This window comes from Pipra filicauda, unplaced genomic scaffold (assembly GCF_003945595.2).
Source record: "Pipra filicauda isolate LSUMZ 115617 unplaced genomic scaffold, ASM394559v2 scaffold438_size560415_pilon, whole genome shotgun sequence".
Lineage (NCBI taxonomy): Eukaryota > Metazoa > Chordata > Aves > Passeriformes > Pipridae > Pipra > Pipra filicauda.
This window is the reverse complement of record NW_024104574.1, coordinates 337,067-363,854: the sequence shown is the minus strand read 5'-3', so window position 1 is coordinate 363,854 and position 26,788 is coordinate 337,067. Positions and strand designations below refer to the sequence as shown.

The window sequence follows — 26,788 nt, the reverse complement described above, 5'->3', positions numbered from 1 at the left end:
CATTTTATGAGAAATCAAGGAGGAATAAGTTTTACGTTTACAGATTCAGACAATTTTCACTTTAGGTGTTGCAGGGTTGCTAAAATACCAGGACTTTCCCAGACTGGAAGAGCACATAATAATGTGTCAAGATTAAAAAAAATATTTAAAAAACCCACTAGTGGTACTAGAACTGGGCCGCATAAGTGAAAACACTAGATTCGATTAATACAGATTTTAATGAAAGACTATAATTATTACCAGTCAACATGTTTTTAGTAAAATGGGTCTTGCACACAATCTGATTTCCTTCTTGGATGAGATTAGAAGGGGACATTGTACAGTGATTATTTAGGCTTTCACTTGTCAGATGTAACATTGATTAAAAAAAAAATTACTATGTACCATCAAGAAAAAACTTAAGTGTGTTCTGAATGGACTGAAAGTTAAAAAACCACAAGTCTCTCCATGTTCCAAGAGGCAATTGTCACGGAGTAATACTAGAATACCAGCAAGGTTGAATGGGTATCAGTACTAGCATACTCTTACTCAATTATTTGGAACCAGGTAGACCCTGCTAGTAATGTTCATGAACAACAAAGTAAGTAAATAATGATGACAAAACAATGTTCTGGGTCACTTGGTGGGGTATTCAAATCAAGGGTATTTTAATAAAGCCAAATGCAAAACTCAGTCTAAGAACAGTGAATACAGGCTACACTTAAAGGAAGAGCAACTATATTCTAAAAACAGTGACTGTGATACAGATATGGGGGCCCCCTGGTGGTCCAGTGGTTAGGATGCGGCGCTCTCAACGCCGCGGCCCGGGTTCGATTCCCGGTCAGGGAACCCCTCTGGGCAGATGGAGCTCGTCAGCCCTGTAAGGCCATCCATCTAAGAGAAGGTCACTCTAAACAAACCTACGTCCTGAGGACCTCGCTGCCACCGTCCGAGCTCACTCGGCCCCGGCAGATGAACCTCAGGATTAAAGGGTGGGCTCAGTTCAGCGCACACTGTGTCTCACCTAAAAAATCCACTGCGCAGGCTGGAAGGGTAATGACCTTTCCCAAATCTTCGTTCGCGAAGACTGGCCATGGATAAAGATATGAGACTTCAATACAAGATGACATTATGATGCAGTGGAAAAGCTGGGAAAATGCAACTTTTTTTGGTGTATACACAATAAAATAGTATTTCCATGAAGCAACTAAGGTGATTTTACTTTACATATGACTCTGAGAAACAAAGATATAAAAATGCATATGTATGTGTGTCCGTATGTGAAAACAAAAGGATGTTAAAAAGCCAGAGAAGATGCGGAAAAGAGCCATACTGGTAACACAGGTACTAGAGAACAAGGCATGTAGTGAAAGAGCTTATTCTGTTCAGACTATAAAAACCCCTGAGGACATGTGCTAATTTTGAACAAGTACCAGGAATCGAATAGTTTTATGTTGCTACTGATTCTCATTGTCCCTCGATATATGGACAGAAAATACAGGATGTGAAGGAATTTTTAATCTAGTTGAGCAAGGGCAACTTGAATCACTAGAACAGATGATCAAAGGGAAATGGTGGTTTCTCCACCCCTTGAAATTTTTACATTAGACATAGATACCTTTCTGGAAAGCAGGTTTAATAAACTCATAAATTTCTGGGCTCAATACAGGGACAACTGGTGAAATCAATGACCTTTGATATTCAGAAGACCAACTGAATTGCATAAAAATATCTTCTGGACTTGATCTTAAATGTTAGGAATTTATGAATGATAAATATTCTAAATTGTAAATCTTGTGTGTCTCAATTAAGCATGCAAAATTTTTGGGTGCTTAATTTTTTCATGCCTTGGTTTTCCCATGAAGCATGAAGAAAACATTTCTGCAAGAATACATTAAATCACTGTTTATTAAACCTTTGGTTTCTATAACATTGAATACTAGAGAAAATCCCCATGATGGTTGCTCAAAATTCTGTTTTCAGGAAAAAGTTTGAACAGTATCCAGTAAACAAGGGATTGGCACACATAATGAACAAAGATAAAATAATATATTGATTGGCTGTTCTCTGGATACTGTGTGGAGCAGGAATGCTGTGAAATAAAGCACACATGATCCTGTAATGAAAAATGTTAACATACTGTTTCAGGGGAAAGGGGAGTAAATGAAGACACTTGCTTCAGAAATGCCAGAACTGAAGTTAACTCTTGATTAACTGGCTCCTTCAGTGTAGCATTTTGCTTGTCTACCAAATAACACTGTACAATTGCACAAATACACAATACGCATAATTATTGTCTAAATAACCTGCCTTCCTGAAAGGAAAGAAAATGTTCTGATGAATAGCTTCGCTGAAAGCAAGGCCATTTGCTTGCCCTATCATGCACTCCTTAAATCCCCTGTAATTTGTCAGCTTTGAATGCAATACTTCTCCAGAGGCTACCAATGAGCTTTTCACATCTTGCTCATGTCATCCATTTTCCATTTGATTAGTGGAGACCTGAAGTAATCTTTCTGCTTCACAGAACAGCTAAAACCAACATACAAGAAAATGCCAGTATCTTAGGTACAGCTCTTAGCATGGGACAAAGGTCTTTGGGGAATGTCCAGGCTCTTGGTGGCCCAATGAAGTGGTTGAGATAGATGAGGAAGAAACAAACATCTAGGCTGAGAAAAGGAAGGATGAGTTAGGAAAACAATGAAGGAAGACAAAAGAAAAAAATTTTGAGAATGGGGAATACAGGAAAGCTACATGATGTTGAACAGGTACAACGTAAGATGTGAGAAGAGAGAAGTAGTAACTTGTATGGAAACATAGAAGAGAAGAACGCAGAGCTCAATGTACTTTTCAGAGGTAGGTAAAAAGATGGACAGAGCAGAACAGAACATAATATAAGAATAAAAATAAGAGTAATTATTTTTTCATATCCCATTTTCTTTTGTGTGACAAAATTTATGTGATTTATTTTTATATTTGGCTTTTTTGAACATTTCTGTGTTGAAGTAGTTGCTTAAACAACATGTATCTAAAAAGTTTTAATACTAAAATATCAAATGGATTATTCTTCTAAAGACAAGTAAGTGAAATTATTCTAAGAATTGAAAATAAGACTCACTTTTCTGCCTTTGTTATAATTTTCTGAAAATATTTTTAAAATATTTTTTTCTAAGTCAGAAATGCCACTGAATAAATGTTTGACCACAAAAGTGAATTAGTCTAAAACTATGAAAGGTGGTTTTGGTGCCAATATCTTATCAGCATCAACTTAATTCAAGTCCCACCTCTTTTAATCTGCCCTATTTCCCCCCAAAACTGCCAGGGATTAGTTAGTGGTTCTGACATTAGAAACTAATGAAAGGTGTAGACTTTGATTTGATAAGTTAAAACCCTTCGAGGCTTAATGTCATCACTTTAAACGTAACATTAAAAGAGTAATGGCGAGAAATGATTGAAGCTCTTCACCACGGTTGTACTAGCCTTGATGGATTTAAAATTTGCAGTTCTGTACTGGATGCAGTATTTTGATACACAAAACAAAAAAAAAGATTAAAAAAGTAAATCCATGGACAAAAGATCTCTGTAAAAATAGTGTAAAAATCAAGTAATTTATTTGGTACCAGCCACACTAATAAAGCTCTGTCTGATACTTAACTTTACTTCTCTCTCTCTCTCTCTCTCTCTCTCGCTTTCCTCCTACAACCTTTCCTCATAATAACAACCTCATATTCCTTCCAATGTCCACATAAAATTAATGGATTTCCCCTATACCCTTTATATCTTTCTACTACAATACCTCCAGCTCACTTTACTCAACTTTTTTGGTCCATCATTTGGACAGTAGTGGTACCCTGCTGCACAGCTGCCCCCTTCTAAACAGTAATGGCTACTGATAAAGTTATCCTCAATTTCCCCTCCAATGGGATATTAGGACTTTCACAAAAACTGGCAGCTGAGTAGAAGAGAGAAACCCTGTTACGGATCCAACCATTATTCTTCTGCCAGATATGGCTGGAAGTATCTAAAAATCAGAAGGTGAAAAGAAAGACTGCACAATCGCATATCCCTTATTTTCTTAGGGAAATATGGTTAAAAAAACCTGCTTGCTAGATATTTCAAACAAAATCCTTTTTTTTTTTTTCCATATTAAAAGTACATTAAAATTAAAGCACACGTCTCATGCAGTGTTCTCTTGAGAAATCATTTCTATCCAGAAGAGAGTGTGATCTAAAGACCACAGAGGGCTTCCAGTCACATTGGTACACAGAAAAAAACCAGAACAATGAAAGGTCATCAAGAAGATGAAGATAAGCCTTATATTTGCAAACCAGGACATTCTTAAGCAGTTTTTTTCCATGGACTGTACATACAATTGCTACAAACAGAGGCATAAGAGTATACATGAAGCTCTCCAACTCTTCTCATTCTTGTTGAGAGTCTCTGACTGAAAAAGGAAAAAGGTAGATGAATTTCTGAGTTTTTACAGTGAGTGGAAGACTCACAGTTTAGGTAAGTTAAGTATACATACCAGTAAAGACTGTGCAGGTAGCAACTTCCCTGAGGTGATCAGAAGTAGTAGCTGATGTATCAGGTGGTTAAGAAAACAACTTTCCCAAATCAAGCACTGAATGGAGAAACCAATCCACTGCACGATGTTTACAAATAAGAACTCTTTACAAATCTCAGATATTGACATATTTTAGAAACAAGTCAAATAAACTGTTTGGCTTCCTTCCAACTGCACCTTGATTAAGACCAGGTGAAAAAACACCATGTGGTCCACGTAGAAACAGATGCACTGCTGTCTGACACTTGTACACTCCTCTGAGGATGTGATATTCCCTGGAAACACAGTAAGATGTGCTGCTGAGGCTGATGAAAATATATCCTACCTCTAAGATGTTTCCTTACCCCTGGATCAGAAAGATGTAAAGTGACTAAAAACAAGGTGGTTCAAGCAATCTTGCCAGCACACAGGCCTTTAGAAAATGGATGGGATTTCAGTTGTAGCAACATATACAAGATCAGTGTTATCAAAGTCACTATTGAGTAGGATGGAAGAAAAAAACAAAGCTGTATTTGTCCCTTTTTGGCCGAGATAGAATATTTCTTTCAATACAGATGTGATTCTAGTATGGGAACAGGAAAAGTCAAAAGGCCGGTAAATTTAGGAGGGATCCCAAAAACTTGCTTTGCAGACTTGCTACAAATAGTCATACAAGCCCTTTTTGAGCATCTATATGAAAGTATTCCCAGGTGAGATGCTAGGTATCATGTGTTGGATTTAGTACCATCTGTGGCTGGTCTGAGCAACTACGCAACTGTACCCATTTATGTGCAAATCCCTCACGGGACAATTGGTCTACTGCTCACATATTTATGCCTTTTCTTAGACATTTGCTTGATTTTTTGTTACATCTGTAATGAATGTGGTATTTCACAGATACTTTAATGGACACAAGCATAAACTGAATATATATATTTCATAAGGGCAGACGATTAGATTTTTAGAGGTGCTGAAGCAGCTCAAGACAGGTACTTAATGGCATTCCAAAATCTGTAGGTGGATTAGATACCTAAAAATCATTGAAAGTCTTGAGAGGTAGGTATCCAAACCACTCAGACATATTTTGAACATTCGTTCCCTATTTACCTCCTTCTTATCAATATTGCAGTGTTGCCTTCAGAAAAACAGTTATATACAGAAAGCCTTCTCCTTTCACATATTGACATTATCTAGCTTTCTTTTAAGACACATCTATACACATCTACACCCGGTAATTTAATAAATGTGACAACTTCCTTATCTTTTAGAAGTATCATTTAATTACCTTTGGGAGACCCTGGAACAAATTCTGTGAACTCTTTATATCTCTTGTGCTCCCCATTTCTTAGCCAAGGCACTGGCTTACGTCCTTGCTTGCTGATATGAAAGAATACTACTCCTCTACGGATTTTGGTGATACAACTGTGTAGATTCTCAGGTGAGGATTTAGCTCACAAACTCTTCTCCATGTTCAAGGCAGATTCAGATAAATATCCTCCTGATTTTCTAGTAGAGTCACTGAAAAAAGGGAATGTTAAACCCCCCTATTTTTTGAGCACATTTCCTTGCAGTCAGTTGAGAGCATGCTGTGTGCTCTGCAGGAGGCAGCTTTGTCAGAGCATGCACTTGTACTGCTGCTCCTGCCCCTTGTGAAAGCCATGGAAAGGTGGCTGCTTGCTGTGTATTGCCAAAAAAGATCATTCCAGGTACAATTTCTCAGTTTATTAGTCCTGATCTGAAAGGGATTTGGCATGCTTTCAGTTTGCTTTGCCAAATCATCGTGTTAGACCAACCCGTATTAAAGGAACTGTGCTCCAGTTAGGCTATATATCTTGGTTAAGGGGTTTCATATTGTTGATCCCCACACACTGATTTTGAAACTATTAAACTCACAAGTCTAAAAAGAAATCAGTCTAAGGGAGAAATCAACTGTACTCCTGTATCAGCACTGTATTTTCTTTTGCCTTTTTCCCCTACTTTCAGAAAACAAAACCTGAGCTATACTGAGGGATCCACAAGGAAAAATATAATTATGAAGCAGACGTTATTTCTATAAACAGGAATGCCACACATGTCACCTGAAGTAGAAGGTGAAAGAAATACTGCATCAATTAAAAAATATCAAAAAAAGCAGCTGAGGTTTTCTTAAAAAGCCAAAGAAGTTTGTAAAACATGAACAAATTTTAAAGGTAATAATAAATAAAAAAAAATGTTTCTCATCAAATGAATATCTTAAATACTGATGCACAAATGATTTTCAAATTTCTAAGCAGGCATTGAAATAATGTGATATCTCAGTTTGTCTTTATGTGAGAAATTAACATTGCAGAAGGTTAATACCTACCAAACACTAGGATTTTATAAAGCAAAACTCTACTCAGAAAACAGTTGTAAGAAGAGTTTCTTTTTTTTTCAGGGAGGGTGGTACAGGAAGGACTGTGCCTGAGGGTTTTTTTTGTTTTGTTTTGCTTTGTTTTCCTTTTTTAGTTTGAGTGTTTACTTTTAAATTGCAGTACGGGTATGCATATTTCCAAATATTGGAATGAAATATCACTTTGCAACAAAAATAATAACAAAAAATTTTGTTATTATTATTTACCACTAAAAGAACCCACAAACCAACATTTAATTTTTGCTAAAAAATTTGCTAACTATTTAGCTTAATAGATTAGTAAAAAAATACAGGCACTATCTGATAGACTATGAAAGTCTGGAAAAGTTCAAAATGTTTTCAGCTAGGCACAAAAATGCTGTTAATGATTAGCTGCATAACAAGAGATTTATCTCTGTCTTTTTTCCTTTCTTTTTTTTTGTGTGTGCGTGTGTGTTGCAAAGGCAACAGAGCCACACTGCAGGTCTGTCTGTGCCATTCTTAGGCCACTTTCAGGCTGATTGAGAAAAGCTGGAAAGTAAACACAGGTGTTTTAAAACTGGAGCCGCTGTCATGGACAACCACAAACACCCTTAACTCTGATGTGGCAACGCCTCTTTCCCGCCCTCTCTTTTTTAAAGCATTGCCCAAAAAGAACATGTCAAATGTTTCACCTTTCACCACCTCAAAATAACTTGGAGCTTATGGCATTGTTTGGCAAGTCTCAAGCAAAGAGATCGTTTTTTCATTCCTTTTCAGATGTAGTCAACTCCAAATCAGTCACATAAAATAAAGAGCCATTCTATTTCTAATTATCTTATTTTCGGTGTCCATTGATTTACCTGCAAGCACCACATTTTAAGTTGAACACTTCTTTCCTTCAAATGTAATCAGGCTCCTTGTTTTCATGATTCAGGTTCAACTAAAAAGACAGTGAGGGGATTTTGCAATAACGAAGCAAGAGATTTAATCCAGTGGATAAGAGGATAAATAAAAAAAAAATAACAATAACAAAAAAGCACAACAAATCCCCCAACCAAAAGAATAAACCTTGTTTTTTTGTACAAGAATATGTACAAAACTGAAAAAGTACTTGTTTGTAAATTAGCTGTTCCAGGAAAGAGCACATCCTGTTCAACTACCATAAATACTTCCTAGCTAGAGAAAAAGTATGGAAAGCAAAAGCAGAACATATCCACAGAAGTTATGTAGTCACTGTTCACTTATGTAGTTGGTGGGTGTGGGGGGAAAAAAAGTAATATATTAACAAAAATGAAGCAGCTACTGACAATTACAATTTAATTCTGAAAAACTGCTAAATTAAACAGAGATGGTTACACTTGGACTGAAAGTAACAGCCCCAGCAACACTCCTCACCCCAAAATGCAGAACTGGTTCATAATCTAAATATAAAAATTTAGATCCAATATAAAAATTTTGTATTGAAAGCAGCATGACCCTCAAATTTATACCAACAGCGAATGTATTGCAAACATCCAACATTGCTGAAAAGGTAACATATGCCAAAATCAAGTCTTACTTATTGTAAAGGATGATTTTTCTTGTCAGTCTCAGCCTTCAGATTCCAGAACGATTTTCTTTTTGACGTAGACGCTTACACATCCCGGTTTCAAAAACCAGACACCAGACTTACTGTGTGTCCTGTGCTTCAACTTAAACAAACACAAATGACTTCATAAGACAGACAGTGCTCATGCATACATTTATTTATGTTAGGACACAAGTGGGATTTTTCTTTTTTCCATATTTTGTCCACTGTGGTAAAGAGACAGTATTATTTACTAAAAGACCTGTCTGAACAGCCCTGAGCCGCCTCATCCCCTGTTATCTTCACCGGGCATTCAAAATAGTTCACAATCTCACAAAACAGGCCTCAAGAGATGACTTGAAAATTTGAACTTTATACTAGAAGTCAGTCATTGTTATTTCCTTTAAGCCATTTTATCTCATTTTTGACAAAAATTATGAACTACTTTGTGTACTTTTCAATTTAAAAGTCTAACCAATAATACATTTAAAGCTTTACTGAAAATGGCCAAGAGAACACAACTGTAGCAAATGCAAAGCATCAGACTTCTGCCAACTACCGGCATCGCTCACAGTGCTGTGCATTACCTAAGAAATATTTAAAAGAAATCACACACACAAACAAACTTATTAAACTACATTATTTCACCTCATTTGTTGCTATTTCTGGCCTCTGCATTAAGCACACATGACTTGAAAATCATATACCTTTGAGACTATTACACATAATAGACAAATTAAACCAAACAATATTGTGTATAAATTAGCTTGATCATTGGTTTGCTTTAGAAATACTTTCCTGTTAAAACAGGAGGGATTAATGCTTTGCAAAGCAACAGAGTTTAATCTGATCCATTAAAAAAAAAGTGCACTAATTCGCTAATGGAGAAAACCATTGAACGTTCTGATAGCAACAATTCAGAGACAGCTAAAAAGGGAGAGAAAAGCTTGTTGAAATAACCCTTTTCAAGCGCAAAAATTTCACCCCATACAAAGATGCAGCAATAATGGTGTTATTTACCTGCAGTTCTGTGAGGTCTCAGAAGTATGTTTTAAGCTAACAAACTGAGTTAGGAGTACTTTATAAAACCACTAGCTACCATTAAATAGCAATGACAGATTTATCCCTTAGCACTACAGTGACCTCCTGGCCAAAAGCTAATTTCTCATTCCTCCAGCCTTTTGTATTCAAAGTTATTAGTCAGTCACAAAAGGAGCTGATTTTTGAAGCAAGAAAATTGCATCAACATTTTGAGAAATGTCAGTGTTTTCATCTGCACCTACTTCACAAGAAGTTGTGGATGCTTAGCTTATTATTTGATGCAGGTCTGGAGAGCAACTTTTTTTTCTTTTTATGTGTCTTAAAGAACCAGCAGGAGATAAACAGCAAAACTGTAAAAAATACCAATAAGCTTTAAGTGTGAAAAATTAGTTTTACTTGGTGAAACAAACTGGGAAGCTGATTTTGTCCTTTAAGAAATGAGGGAAAAAAAACTCCGTAAGAAACAGATGAAAAACTGATCCCTGATCATCTGATTTTACTCAGATGAATAATAGGTACTCACAGAAGTAGCTTCCTGTGTGAGGCTTACTGGATTAGGCCCCAGTTTGTGAAAATGTTGTTTCTGGACTCAGACCTGCTATTCTATGTTTCAGGTTGGAATGAAGTTTTCAGAGTGAAGCTCTTAAGTCCTAAAGATAGAGGTCAGAAAGGAAACAACACAAGCCTGTGAAATACGCTTGTTGCTGCTACAAGATCAACTCTGCCTGGTAGTTTTTCTCTGATTACCAAAGAAAGGAAATATGATGTCTGATGTCACTTTTTTCAAACATAAACACATCTCAGCAAGACTGCCAGTCTTTTTCTCCCAAAGAATAACTGAAAAAAACAAAAATATGAGAAGCAGACGTTCCTTTGTAAGGACAAAGTTAATAAAACATTTTATTTGGGAAGTAGACTTGATACAACTGGAGTTTGAAGGTGAACTTAGTTCTGTTCTAATATTTTAAATTTGACACTTGTCAAAAGATGTTAAAATTGTTTTGTGGTCTAACAAGTCACTCAGCAAGAATAATTTTTAAGCAGCTTTTCTTTTTGTTTCAGTTAAAATTAAAATCCATGCTGTGTAATCCTTGGAGTCAATCTGTAATTAAGGGGATTTGAAGAGAGACCACGCACTGCATTAATGATAAAATTTAATATCTGTTTTAATACTCTAACATAAGAAAAAAACTCCAAGCAACATACAAAAAAGCACTCATCTCCCTATTTTGTGTGAATGCAGCATATATACACCATTACTATGTCTAGTAGCAATGCTGTATTTGATGTCAGCCTTTTGTTTACAGACCAAATGTTTCAGGATTTAGCATCTACAGAGCTTAAAACTGCATCTGCTTGAAAGCTGGCACCCAGATTTAATAGGCTAGATAAACAGATTTTATTTTATCTAGGTTGGAAAACTAGTGTTTTTGTTGTTACTGTAATATAGCAATTCCAAATGGAAGGAGCTACCAACAGCATTTCCAAGGTTTCAGTCACTCTCCTCCCAATCACTCAGCCACTCTGTCCTCCAACATCTACAATTACAGCTAACTGTAAGAAACAGAAGATAACCAGCTAAAACCAATCAATTTTATGTGAAATTCTTAAATGGTTAAAATTCTAATACAATACCAAAAAAATGATAATGTTTGGTACACTCCTCTACATTGCATGCAAGGAAAAAGTTTGAAATCTGCATCTCTTTAAAATGCAGCTAGTTGACACCAAGTAGTGTATTCAAATAATTTACTCAATTAGAGTAAGCAACCGATGAACAGTGGGACAAACAGAGTTCTGTTTTTAAACTAGAAAACAGTGCTAAATAGTTTCATCTTTTCAGATGATGGGATGATGGATTACAGTCCCAAAGAACTCTTTAAAAAGCATGGTTAAGGTAGAGGTGATCTTAATAAGGTTTTAGGGGAAAAGGTTTTGAAGGGATATGCTTTTCACTGAGAAAGGATAATAGATTCTTTTTATGCTTACATCAAAGATTTTTTTCTTGTTAAAATGTCTCCTGGTCTGAGCTCTTCTGAAAGAACTAGCAAAGTTTCAATGTGTTCTTACCAGATCTTGTTGTATCATTTAAGGTAGTTTATGAAAACAAATTTTAACATAATTTCCTCTGATCTCTGAATATTCCTTAACAGTCTAAAGGTATGTATAATAGCCTAAGGCTTCACAGATCTGGGACCTATGTCACAAGCTTTCAGATCAAAACAAGAAAGGGTTCATTTTTTCTCAAAATTTAGATGCTATAACAATAACTCACCGACAGCAGGACTACTCTCCAGCAGTCACTGCCACATACGGGTATGTGCACAGAATCTTGCCTAATCTGCAAGATCAGCCTCGGTGCTTGAAAACCTGGTCCAAATGATGCTTCTAATGTGAAAAAATAGTTTAAATGACATTGATTTTTTAAAAACAAAACAATTTTCAAAATGTGTGGTCAAAGTATTTGTAAAGAATGAACTCTATGTGCTAGTCACACCATCACCACCATCTTGATAACTTCTCCAGTACAGCAGGTATTTCTTTAATAAACAAACTAGCATTGAAATAATCATCTTGACTGTGATCCACAAGGAAATGGGGAATTTATGAAACTGTTTGGAATCTAAATACATCTAGTAAAACTGTGAAAGATGACATCTATTCTTCAGTGGAGAATCAATTCTGAAGATGGAAAATCCAGTATCAATCAACACAGCTCAGAAAAAGAAGCCCCTGAAGGTTTCTTTATATATTGAATCTAACTACAAAATGACATTTTGGTCTTTGATTTTATTTTAAATTGCAAATTTGGCGGCTTAGCAGCTTAATACAGTCACCAATGTACATTAATACCATGCTCAAGCCATGTGATTTAAACTTATTTACTATTATACAATCACATTTGTTACTTCAGTTTCCTACCCAAAGTTTAAAGACAGCTTTTTTCTCATGTCACCTTTCTATTGCTTTTTCTTTGTAAGATATATTTACCTTACCACTAAGAGAGGCTTAATTTTGGAAGTAACAACAGAGATGACTGAATTTTGGAGGCATAAAAAAATTGAAGTTTTAATTGCAAATGTCTTTTGCTGGAGAAATCAGAGGTTCTTTGAGCACTTTCAGGTAACAATTCCTTTTTTCTGCAAATGTAATGAGCAATTTTGATTCAGCTACATGACAGTGTTATTCATGCAGTGTTTCTAAATATGAAGATAAACCTAATATACGTTGAATTGAAATCCTAACACATTGATACACTTCTGCTGATGTGAAGCTTACTTTATACCTTTCAAGACTTCAAATAATAAAAAACATATATCAAATCATATGTCCAATTCTATCTGTGCCTGTGTTAATCAGTTAAAGTAATATTAATATACTTTCTGAATAGGTGGTACACTAGAGTGCCTGCACAGCGTTTTTTAAAAAGCTGACTCCTAGAGAAAAGCCAAAGTCCAGCTGTCAGTCCATAATCTCATGAGAAAACAGGTGAGGAAGATTTTACTTCATAAAGCCCGCTTTCATAGAAGAAAAAAAAAAGCTAAAAATAAATCCTTATCTATTCTTTACTTTAACTCTTCAAGCATTCTCTTAATGACCTGCATACAGCCAAGGAAGAAATGCATACCTACTGCACTCAAGGAGTCCCTCTCTCCCCCTTGGCCACCTGAATGTGTGAACAGCAAAGTCTTTTTTTCCATTACACCTCTGTATGGCCACACACATGGAAGTAAAATCAAAATTTTGCTCTTATTTAGAGGGAAAAGGGATTTTCAAAAGCCTCTCAGTGATCTCATAGTACAAGTGCCCTAACATCAAAAATGTGCCTCTGCACCAGACCAAATACATAGGTGAGAATTAAACAAGACAGGTAAAATGACTCCTGACTCCTCTGATTAAATGACGGCTAAGCACCAAGCTGCACTTTTCAGACATGGACTCTTTTGATTTCAATTCCTTCTAAAACCTAAAGTTGCTCACCTAGGAATGGAATAGGAGAGACTTCCAGATTGTAGCAAAAGGATAAAGAAGAGGAAACATGTAGCATCTTGAGGATGTTGAATCAAGGCCAGTCTGCAGCTTTGCAACCACACTAAGACCTAATGTTTCAGTGTCTTCTTACCATCCCCCTTCTACTCTGAACCAAACTTGATACGATTACTTGTTAGGAAAGGGTCCTCCAATTCGGAACAGATATTTGGATAAACTTAAACATACAAAGGCTGAATATTCCTTTTTAGTAAATACCTACAATTCTGAAACATTTATATTGATCCTTTATCCTATCTCTGGTTTCCTCTACCCAAGATCTAAAGCAGATTCTATCAATTCTGAGAGGTGTTTCAAATAAAGAGGTCGTGGATGAGTCAGAGCAAGATCTTTGCTATTTAATGACCCTGCAGCTTGCCTTTTGCACAAGAGCTTAGGTTACTACCTTTTATATGTTATATTGAAGGGCAAATAACTTGCATGTCATCGTGCATCCAGGCTCAAGATTTTGTTTACAGTTGCAGCTCAAGCAAAAGAGGATCATCTTCCTGTGCAGTATAAAAAAATGAAGAGTGTACAGCATGACACTGAAAAAATTACTGAAAATTAAGATTTACCACACTTTCTTTCTGCATGCGTGAATATCTCATATGGAGAAAGAAACAAGATTTATGAAATAAAAAATAATACATAACAATGACATTCTTCCTCTTCACTCATTAAACTGGTATCTTGTCTCCAGCATAATACCTTTCATATCATTTAATATCTCCAAGAATGGAAAATATTTAATTTAGTTAAATATTTTGGTCCTTTCTTTGTTTTATTATGCTTCACTGCCAATAGATATTTTGAAAACTGTGCCACTGAAGATTAGGGATGATGTTAATAGAAACTGATGCTAAGGGTGCCTTTAAACGTTGCAGAAAACAGTTACTATTTTATATACAAAATGGCTTCAGATTTAGAATGTCTCAATTAAGTTTGAAAATGTGTTTTATAGTATCAGAAAGCGGCAAGTGAAGGAGTGAGTCCTAGTTTTCTTACAGTAATTCCAATACATTAGGTTTCATGACTGCTTTACAATTAGATTAACATATGGCCTTCATTCCTGATCCATGTAATCCTGAAATGAAGGTCCATACTAGTGGGAAACTAAAAGAATTTTTTTTATAGCTGGTTGAAGTGCAGCAACATGATACCTCCTCAGAATTTACAAAGGCTCGTAGGGGTACCACTACTGACATGCTATTGGGCAGAAGGAAGAAAAATGAACTCAGGACTGGGGTGACAAACTATACCACTGGAGATGGCAACAAAGCTAATAATTACAGTTAGAGTTTTTGTTTTTATAAGAACAACTCACCTTTCCATATAATCATAGAATCATCATAGAATCTTTAAGGTTGGGAAAGATGTCTAAGATTAAGTCCAACAATTAACCCAGCACTGCTAAGTCCACCAGCAAACCATGACTCTAAGCACCACATCTGCACATTTTTTGAACACATTTAAGCAGCTTTCCTAACATGACTGTGGTTCCTACAGTATATGTTGCTTACATATCAGATTCTGTGATTCTAATTTACAAGATACTGATGCATTTCAGTGTATTCTAGAATACACCAATTTTTTATGATTAGTTTAATGCATGGCTGTCACCTCTGTGAAAATAAGGATTGAAAGAGTAGTAGCAGACAGCTTTCTAGTTGGCCACAGGATGCCAGTGTAGTTTGTTTCATCTTCTACAACTTCAGAACATTTATTTATTTCAGAATATATATTTCTAGAATACATATATCTAAGATCTGCCGCAGGCCCACAAACTGTTCCTGTTTTGAGGTCCTTTAACAGAGTTTAAGAAAAAAACCTAAAAATGTTGCAGAACATTGAAACGTACCATCCTTGAAACAGTAGGGTCAAGTGGCAGCATCACTTAGCAAGGAAGGAACTTCCTTAAAGTCAAACAGACAGATATCAAATCTATCAATCATACAAAATGGGATCTATTCTGTTAGAGGGAAAAACAGGTGTGTAAAAGTGCAAACTATTTCTAAAATGCTAAGTTAATATGCACAATCACAGAACGGTTAAATGAAAAACAAGGTTCTTGATGACAGGAAGTTCATGGTCACAGAAACCTATTACCATGAAAGAGATGATTCTTTGCATACCAAAAGTGAGGAACTGGAGGCAGCCTAAAAGACAGTGATTATGATAGTTCAGATTTAGAATCACCTGAAACCAAAATGTTACATTCCAAGAACCCGCTGCATTAATCAGAAATAATACTTCTACTAAGCAGAAGCAGTAACACCGATTGACCTCATGGGGTGACAATTTCCACCTCCAAAATGTCAACCAAAACATAAAAGACTCTGCCAAAAGGTTTGAATGTGCACATCATCCCTAATGACAGACGGGGTAGTATACAGTATATACAAACAGTTGATGTTTAAGATTGTCAAGAGTAATCTGGTGCCAAGAGAGATCTGAAGGCTGTCAAATAAAAAGCAACAGACCCCCACAGAATTTTTAGTGGAACAGATGAAAACTAACATCAAACACTAAGTGTGAATGAGTAATGAATTCCCTAATGCTTAGAACTGAATCAAAATTCAATAAATACATCTCCTTTGGTTAAGAGATGTTCAGCATCTGCTAACAGGAAAGAAGCAAGACTTATAATCCTCAGGCAAGGTGAACCAACTCTTTGAGCTAAGAACGCTGCTTGTTCAATCTACCAAGACACATGCAGTGCCATTCCCGTGCAGCTGTTTATGGCACTATGAAGCATACTAAAAAGATACAGTGCTCTAGACAAGCATAATTAATCATACAGATACAACTCCTCTCAAGATCATTTTCAGGACAAATGTTGTTCACTTTTATTCATATACTACTTTGCTTTGAAATAACTTGGAAAGACTTGAGGTCATGTAAGAAACACCACTGGTCTTTCATTTGAACAGACCCAAGAAACCCTAAGTAGCTGCTGTGCAGAGAACACTGTACACAGAGAGCTGAAGTGCCAGACAATGCAGTCAGTGAAAGGACAGCCTTAAAGATACAGGAAGGTGGCATGGTCAGTGCAACCAAGAAAGTACAGATGAGACTTGGGCATGTCTATTTGTTTCCTTCAATTTGAGAACAACCCAAGACTTGGACATATACAAAATTCTGGCCCACAAAGATGCCTCAGTGAACCAAGAGTAGCACAAATGTCTCTGCTGTCTACCCACACAGCCACTTAATGTCATCACAAACTGATCACTGAAAATCATGCAAGTACTAATATTACCAAACATAATTTCTCTTCAATGCCCAGGTAGATATAAATCGGATTTATCGCATTCTGGAAGCCTGTGTTTCTGAAGGCACTCCGGGAAACTTCACTGTCAGTGAAGGGTAAGCATTTCATAACTTTTTCCCATGTTTTCCATCGGGGAAAACATTGTATTATTTGCTTATGGCACATTTAAGCAATCATTCTAATGTTCAACTCCCATTACAAATGAAGATATTTTTGGTCAATGAATACAAATGTCTATCAGTGCTAAAACATTAATTATCAGATGGGAGGAAACCATCACTAAGAATGTCATGGAACAACTTTCTGTCAAACTGTAGGATTATATAAGATTTTTTTCCTCTCCAGAAATACAAATAACTGTGTAGGCTGTTGGAGTCTGTAGCAATAGGTTTTGAATACACTGTAAGTTAAAGGAAAAGAATGTAGAAAATTATTATGCAAGTGAAACATGGACAGAATTATTTCTGCATTATTTCTGTGGCCTCGTTTTAGTGTTTATTTATGGCACAGTGCTCACACTGATATCCTCTGGGATGTATGGTACTATTTAATAACACCAAGCCATAAAGTGACTAATCATGTTTCTAGTATGGATAAGAGCAAAACAGACTTGGGTCTAACCTCAGCAACACACTTTAAGACCTTGTGATTAAGTGTTTCTGGGTGCAGCACAAGTAAAGGCTCTGTTCAATGCAATTAAGATTGCTACTGTATCTACCCTGTCTGATAAAGTGTCTAGGAAGCAGCAACTGAAGAAAAATATTTGTGCATTCTTATCCACATCCAGATTGTCAGCAGCATGCTCCAAGTTTTACTAGGTCTTTTATTTTCACTTCCACTATGTAACTAAAAGTAATTCAAGCATACAAACTTCAGCAAACTTCCACTCTAAAAATTAATAGCAATCTCATGTGCTTTATAACAAGTTTTTCTAACAGGGCAGCAAATTTTCTTCTCACATTGCCCAGGCATTTAAAGGAGGGTACATACTGTGTTAGGGTAGCTACTGGAGAGTGAAAGGAATTCATCATGCCTTTCTACAACCTGAACAGGACAATTATTTTAAAAGCTGAGTAAGAGAAGTGGAGACCTTCTTAGGAGAAAAAACTGAACTAGTGAAACAGCTCCTGCACAAAGTTAGAAGTTGCAGCTTACTTTGACAAATCCTGTATTACTTTATCCTCCAGTAAGTTATTGGAAGAATAGCATGAATCTTTCAGGATTAGGTGTAACAACATATTATTTGCTAGAGATAATCTCCAAGAATGCTGTTAACTATTCCCATTGCTCCTGAAATGCTCTTGTAGTTTCAGAAAAATAGATGCAGATCATAAGTAAATGCAAGGGCACAGTTATCTCCTCACACTGAGGTAGATCTCCAATCTACTTCTCCCCTTCTGTTTCCAATATGAAGCTGGCATCCTGGTCTTCAAACATGCCTATAAAATCATCTGCAAATGTGACAGCAGTCCTTTTTGTAGACAGCAGCACATGATATCCAGGATGAAAAGCATGACTGCTTTAGGTCTACCTCCACAGAGTGAGCTCTTGAGCTGAGCTTTCACATGTTGCTATTCTGTTAGATACAGAGGGAACAATGCATACTGGCCAGAATTCATAACAAAACATGAGAAATGGGTGGATTGCCCAACATGAATATTGCTGAGGTGCTTCATTGATAAAAATCCAACCACTCTAAATAAAAAGCATCTTTTACCAAATAATAACACCATACCAACAAGTGGATCAATAGCAAATTTAAACACTCTGCAGTGTCTAGTTACTTTGTAGCTAGGAACTGAAGAAAGATGTAACACCCACTTCACCAGTGGACAACATAGCTATTCATCTGTTAGCTATAACATACTGGTAATAAGCAGCTGTTTTCTATCAGTCACACAGCACTGCAGTCACTACACTGCAACAGTGACAATGGCTGAAGGTGGCAGAGTGGAGTTCTGGATGCGGCTGGGCCTTGACATGTTCAAAACTTACATTCTAAGCATCAAATAAATCAACTTGATCTCTATTGCCTCATGTGAAATTAATATGAAAGGGTACAATTAATAACTATTACAATGTAAAAACTATATGTTGAGCTGGAATTTGAATAGAAGAGACGTGATTGGAGTCTCTTGGTTTCCCAGCACTGATACAGTCAAGTTTCCTTGGAATACGAGGTATCTCAAAAGCATGTGTCTCTGTTGGAAACAAATCAGAGGCTTTACAGACAAAACCCACCTCTAGCTCATTAAAATGAGGCTCTGAAACTTCAGCTCTGAAGCGCTAAACCTAAAAACATTGTTAGAATTAGTTTTTGCAGATAAATGCCACATTATCTTAAAGGACCTTTTTCATAGTTAATATTGTATGTCTCAATAGCATTAATACTCCATGCTTTTCAACAGTAGCAAACATTTTATACTTCATGTTAAAGCTTTTGAAAAAAATGTTGAGCTCTTATAACATCAGAATCTTTTGCGATCATGCCCTTTCTGGATGACAGAGTGACTAGTCCGCTGGATTTGTTTCTGTAGTTAGTGTTGTCAGATAGGTATGGAAAAATGGTTTCTACTCTAAGAATCTGGGAATTTCTGGGAATCAGAAGAGAACTTAATACAATTTATGACATGCAACAGGAAATACTTAAATTAAGTCTTCTAGAGTGGCTTTTTTACAGGCATCGTCACCAGAACAACTACCAAACTGCTATGCATGGTGGATTTCCTGCCCTTGACCCAATTCTTATATGTCAGCAGAAAGGAGGTGACATCAGCCACAGTTGCTTTATGACACTACTGTAGACAAACTTCTGACAGGTCCTTCAGGTCACTTTCTTGACTCTAAATTTATTATATTCCTAATAAAACTGTGGAAGCATGTAGGATAAAAAAGAAACTGCAACTAAAAAGATAGGCAGATATTACAAAAAAAGCCAATCACAACAAAATATTAACATCTTAACAGCTCTGAAGGAGATTAATAACCTTTACAAGTTCTAATGACATCATAATTGGATGGAGTAATCTCATTTAGTCAGTAAAGGGCACCTGATTTGTATAACAACATGAAATAGCCCTCCTGTCCATTTCAAGAGTTGGCCTTCAAAGTACAATTAGTATGTCTCTCTGGTCTTTAAACTAAATTAGTAGCTGCTTTAAGAAGAATATGCCACCTAATTAAAAATTACAAAATAGATCAGACTTGTGGAAAAAAAAGGTCATCTCTATTTCATTCAAATTCTGTTAAACATTTTCTATACAATTTCACATAAAGTTATTTGTTTCACAAGACTTACTTCCTATTCTTCTTCAACTCAGTAAAGAGGTATGCACACTGGCAAAATCCTTATTTTTCTTTAGGAAAAATATATTACTTAAAACTCTGAATTTCAAAATTACACACTACAAAGCTAACAACAATAAAATGATCAACAACAATATTTGAATACCAATGAAAAACCAGCAATTTTTCAACTTTTCTATGTTTAATTGAATCAGCTATTTCTATGTATTATGGGAATACATTTATCAGAATCAGTAGAGACCAAATGTTAATTATGAAGACCAAGCACAAATGAATAATCTTACATATAGACCCTGACACATTAGAACTGCAAAGCACTCTGCAGATCTTATTTTATGAAAATGTACTAAGAGCGCAAATGTATAGGCCCTTAGGAAGCAATTATCCCTAAAAGATTTAGCTATAATTCAATGTGAAATATTATAAGAGATTTTTAAAAATGGTTTCACAAAGAAGAGGATTATTTTACTTTAACTATGGAAATAGGGGCCCGCATGCTTCTCTGAATGACCTCTGTGCAGTTGCGGGCATTGCCTGGAGGGAAGATTTGAAATTGGCCTTTTCAGTCAATTAATACAATCCCCTGTGACCAATAAGAATATTATAAAAATTAGGAGTGCCAGTTTGACATTGGGGGGCTGACTGGGCCACATCACTGTAAGGAATGTTCTATGGAATAAATATATTAAATATGGAAATTTTAAATCACAAAGTACTAATATGTATGCAGAGATTATTTATGAAGAGCTATCTTCAGCACACAAAGATGTGCAGATGTTATATGGCACAGAAAGATGAAATGGCACATTATAATGTGCACAGCACGCTTTACGTGTCATATGTTCTATTTGTCACATGATCCTCAGGTGCGACGTGGGATCTAGGAGTGTAAAAACAAAAGTATGCAAAAGAGTGCTTACATCATCCTTGTTATTTCCAGATCCTGGATCTGGCCAGTTTACTGCCACTACACCTCTCTCACAATCTCCCTGCTGCTTTGCCTCAGTCCTGACTATGGGTTGCTACTGCCTCAAAGAAGGGGACAGTAGCCGTGTGAGCTAATATATCTAAAAACAAATCTGAAAGCTTGCACCTTATCTTACCTATTAGACCCTACATCAGTGGGATGAAATAGGTTTCCTGTGGATTGGTCTTACGCTGTTTTACTTCCAATCAACTCAATAATATGAGAGAATGCAGAATCATAGAATGTTCTGAGTCGGAAGGGACCCACAAGGATCACCGAGTCCAACTGTTAAGTGACAGGCCCATACAGGGGATTGAACCCATGACCTTGGCCTTACTAGCATCAAGTTTTAACCAACTGAGCTAATCTCAGAGTCTTTAGATGATTTTAAAAAGTTAAAAAGAAATAATAGCCATTGGGTTTGTTGTTAAGTGTACTTCAGAGTCCTACAGAGGTAATGATCTCATTTTTTATCACAAACTTATATGCCATCCTTAATCTAGCTGATCCTGATTACTATATTTTTATCCATTTAAGATTGCAAATATCCCTGCATCATATCTGATGTTTACACTTCTGTTACTCCCTGAAGAAAATCTAAAGCAGATCAAATTCCTCATCATTAGAATATGCCTTCTGCCAAACTGAATCAGACAATGTTAATTAAGTTCAAGATAATAGGGAAAATTAAAGATTTTTTTTTTGAAAAAACTTTCTTGACAGAAACTGTCCTGGACAGACTCAGAAGAAATACCTGGACTCTTTCCGCTGAACAGGTTAATAACACATAGCACAGTTCCCAGTTTGCCTGTGGAGGTGGTTAAAATAAATGTAGTTCCCTGTATCACGGAGAAAATAGTAGTTGTGTTGATATTTACCCTGCATCACAGAGACAAATGGCCTGTCCTATTTCTCTGAAAACCGTCAGATATCCAGAGGGTGTTCTGTGGTGGAGAGGGGACAGGACGGGATGCTTGGGTCTGTACATGTGCTCTGCATGTAGCACTTAAAATAGTCAGTGAGTGCATACAAGAGGCAGGAGGCAACAGCTAAGAACAAGAGGGTTTCACAGGGGAGTTGTGTTCCAGGACCCTGCAGTGTGTGACCTGTCAGGGGGCTCTGGCTGGATATTTCTTCCTCTGGGAGCTGTGCTGCTGATGGCAGCCATCTGCAGCCAGGTCCAGAGCACTGACAAACGAATTCCTAAGGGAGTCACTGAAATGACTTTCATCCCTACCAGATAGTCTATTTCCCAGGCTGTACTAGACTAAAAATGGGTGATAAGCTTTTCATTTACATGACTGCTTAGGTTAGGATGAAGGCTTATATGCTGTATATCAATATTTCACTGGGGCATTTTAAAGTTTTCAAGGTCAAGAACACAACTTGACCCATCGGCCTTTTAAAAAATACTATAATGGACCTGTCCTCACAGTAGGCAACAGTGAGATGAACTGAGATAAACTCTAAGGAGCTACAATATTAAAAAAGGTTAAACTTTACCAAAAATTGAAAAGCATTCCTTTTTTTATCTCCCCAGACTCTCATCCCTAAAAGACTATGACCAATTAACCTCTAACTTCGAAAAATAAAAAAATGCCTGTGACAGCCAGAAATGAAATTCTTTAAAGATTAGGTGCTAGAAGAGCAATATCGGGCTTAGAATGAAATCCTAGTAACACTCTGACCTATCAAGTCATTTCTTGCTCTGAAAACATAATTATTCTGTAAGCATTATGTCAGGCAATATTAAATGTAAAAAGTGTAGTTTAAATAAAACATTTTTTTCTAACAGAAAGACTCTGTGTGTAATATTTTCAATGACACCCAAAAAAAACCAAGTCAGCATGCAATTAATGAAAAACAATACTACATTTAATAAGTAGCATGCTTGGCAAGCTTTTTCAGTGATACCAGATTCAAAAAAATACTGTTATTGCAGTCAGAAGCAGCCCTAAATGCTTGTGACCTCTATTTTGAGTAATCTGCTTTCTGTATTGCACATCTCATTTTATAATATTCACCATAGATTCTGATAGCAATAATAAACCCACGGAATATACAGCATTTGCGTGGCACTCAACCTCTGTCCATTTATTCATTATACTTTTTTTTTTAACTGAGAAATGTCAAACTACACAAGAATTTACTTTTATTCCTATACTTTGCTTCAGTCAAATTGTTGTATGAATAACGATGTTTCCCAAATACAAAGAAAATAGGAAAAGGAGGCAGAGGAAAATCTGTCCATAAATGAGATATCCTTGGATCTTACTAAATCAAACAGTTCTAAAACGACAACACAGGATAAACAGAGTAACTTCAGTATTTATATTGTATCTCCACTACCCATAAAAGATTTTTAAGAATATAGGGGTTGAAGAAGTGTGCACAATGCTTGCATATCTTACCTGGCATAGTCTCTTATTCTGGCTAGCGGTGAGATTGCTGGGTATGTAGCTATCAATTCCACTGACATTACAATTTCCCTTTCTCAAAGCAGCAATAACCTGTCACTTTACACTGTCCTTTCTCTGACCCTCTCCCGCCTCTCTGCTCATTTTTATTCTTATTGACAAGACTTATTATTCCTCCTCCCAGTTCCAACTAGCTACCCTTTTGCAAATAGTAGTATCAACTATGTGGTCACTAGTAGTATCGGTCAACAATGTTATTAATATAGCACACACTGCCGGGAGCAGATCAAACAGCCATGCTTTAAAATATTAGTTTTGCAAAGGTACCACGAGGCAAACAGTTGCAGTTTCTTCACCTTATAAAATGCAATATTGCAAGGACAGATCTCAAGAATTTAATGTTAATTACAAGCCTAATAATTTGGATGATATGTTATTTTTTTTCTTGTTGCATTCAGATGCAAAATAAAATAAAACCATAACAGAAGGGTGCTGTATCTGTGTTTAAAGAAGGGGTTGTTGGCAAACACCATAGCTCACTTCTGCCGAAATGTACACAACAGATATATGCAGCCCAGAAAGCTGGCACCAGGGGCTTACAACCTTAATTTGCCTGCAAGAAGAAATGGAGATTTACCTTCAGAGCACGTTCTTGATTGTTTTCAGCAGTCAGATGTCTCGTGTTGTTTGCTGAAGTCTGGTTCTGCTCTTTCAGATGATGAAGCTCCTGCTCCAGCCGTTTGCACTGCAACGAGGAAAGAATCCCATTAAGTAGAGGAGTGTGGGCATATTTTTTTCAACAAGCCAAAAGAATTAACGTAAATCACCCCATCATCATTTCTGCAGTAGTGAAAGCATGTGATAAAAGCAAGTTACAATCCCAGACAGTACTAGAACTATGTTTTTTAAATGTGAATCATTATTCAGTTTCTTCCTGGTCCAACAGTATGCCAAAAAAGCCAAGTATCAGATAAAGACATTTTGCAGAATGTTGTAAAAAGTCTTAGAAATGTTGAGTTGAATTTCTGCTCTTAGTTATGCCAATATATGGCTAGATTTTGGCTTTTATGTATTAGGTGGACATAAAGGTAAGAATGCATGCTTTTAGAAAACAAAGCAAATGAAGACCCTCCTTCCAAATCCAGGATCCAGTCTTTTATTGGAATATATACATGTAACTTTTATACTTGCATTTTTTACACTAAGGGGTTACTCTAATTCTGCAACACACGCCACATACTGAAAGAAGTTTTAAGATTGTTTTCTTTAAATATTTAACTTAATTACAAAAAAAAAAAATTAACACTTGCTACTGTATGCATATACATAACATTTGCTACTCTGTGCACGTATATATATACTTACTGCTGTCTCCTGAGCATCTGTTTTAAAGATCTGCAAGTTGTGAGCCAAATTATATTTCTGTTTCTTATGATAACCATAAAAGGTCTTGCCCACTTATCTTGGATTGAAAGAGTAGTTAGATGTCACTGGACAGTTAAATGCCTTATGAAAAAAACCGTTTTACAAAATAAAAGCAAACCAAAACAGATGAAATACCAGGAAGATGTAGGAGAGCAACTGTTAGAACTAGGGAAAAGCACAGTACCAGGAGGTGCATTTTACAACAGTATATTACAAGCAGATAGTTTGGATATCACCACCAAAACCCAAAGCTAATAGACCATTGGAACAAAAGACAACTAATTGATAAAAATATTTTGATACATACTTTCTGAAAACACTAGTAAGAAAGGAATAAGAATTGGGATATAATGCCAATGCTGCTTCAAATGAAAGACCTGGAAATGTCAGTCTCTTGTGCTATCTCAATGACTGCCGACAACACGGAACTGAACTTCCCATCATGTATGTACACACAACGCAGATACAACCTGAGCAATTCAGGACACAGGACAATGACGCGTGACTCATGTAAACTCTAAAAAAAGAAAATCCGTGAAACAGAAAGCTGACGGACTGAGGTCTAAGTAAAATAACACAAAATAAGTCCTTAACAATGTATCGCTCATCAGGCATCTAGCATAGTATATAAAACAGAACGATCCATTCCTATATTTGAATAAATTTTAAATATTTGTAGAAGCCCAATAATACTATTAAAAATTCAATTCACATATCTGTTTTTGTATTTAATTACTTCTGTTAGAAATTTGAGCTTATTTCTATTAGCATTACCTATTTTAAAAGCAGTGAATTTCTCTGGCCTTCTCTCAGTGCATTCTCTCAGTGTGTGTTGTAAACTTTCTTAATGTACAGTTTTGGTTTTCTTGCAAGAAAAAGAGGAAAAGACACTTTCCCATAGATAGGGAAATACAGAAAAAATCTTAAGATACATTTGATTATATACATTTTTACATATGTGAGATATATAATGTCTATGTTTATTTTACACCCACAACAAAATCAGAAATCACAGAACCCCAGTTGTAATTCTTTTTCCATATCCAGCATGAAAATTATGTGTTTACAGACACGAAGATGCTAATAAAACTATTGAAGAACTAAACCCGGGTTATGATTCTTTTTCTCTAGCACACATGATCTAAACACCATTAAAAGAATCAATCTACCACTTCAGGCGTTATTATGACACTATATGTTACATCATGCAGGATCAGCAGACCACCTACTTTTTTTTTTTTGCTTTACCAACAATCCTCTTTTGCTTTACCAACAATTCTTTACCAACCACCTACTTTTGCTTTACCAACAATCCTCTTCAAAACAGTCTTTTGGAATGCCCAAATTTGACAACAGCATCAGTTTCTCACAGTAAATACTATTAAAAATACTAAAATCTCAATTCACCTTTACACTTGAATTTATAATCACACTATTCTCTTGATTCCAAAATATAGGTGAAAATATGCTTAGAGCCAAACCTAGCTACAGCATACAGAAAAAGATCTTGTGTACAGTGCTGACTGCACAACTAAAGGCATAGATGCAATCTTAATTCTGCTCTCCACTTCTCTCCTGTGAAGACAGGACAGTGAAATAAACAGCAGCAGGGGGACTCTAGTATCTTGCAGAACACAGAGCATGTACAGTAAAGATGCAACACAAGTAACATAAAATGGATGGGGTTCTTTATCAAGTCAATCTTGACATGACTACATTTACATCAAATTTGCTAACATTTTGTAATTCCTCTTTTGTTTCCACTAAGAATGTTGATATCTGAAAAAAACTGTGCATATTCAATCAGCATACTGCATCACTGAAAGAAATGGTGATCTAATTTGATCATTGCACCTAAGTGTTTTAATATGTTCAAACCGATGTATT

General features: G+C 36.1%; 1 protein-coding gene and 1 non-coding gene across 4 annotated transcripts in view; one reads left to right on the top strand and one right to left on the bottom strand.

Moving 5' to 3' along the window:
* Nucleotides 1–26,788, bottom strand: part of MIPOL1 (mirror-image polydactyly 1) — a 187,698-nt gene that overhangs the window by 71,712 nt on the left and 89,198 nt on the right. For all 3 annotated transcript variants that reach the window (XM_039385819.1, XM_039385820.1, XM_027726816.2), the window contains one exon: nt 24,114–24,221. In XM_039385819.1, coding sequence (XP_039241753.1) covers nt 24,114–24,221 — 108 coding nt within the window. The remainder of the gene's footprint in view (nt 1–24,113; nt 24,222–26,788) is intronic.
* On the top strand, nt 757–828 carry TRNAE-CUC. Its single transcript has one exon. It is a non-coding gene; the product is annotated as a tRNA-Glu (tRNA).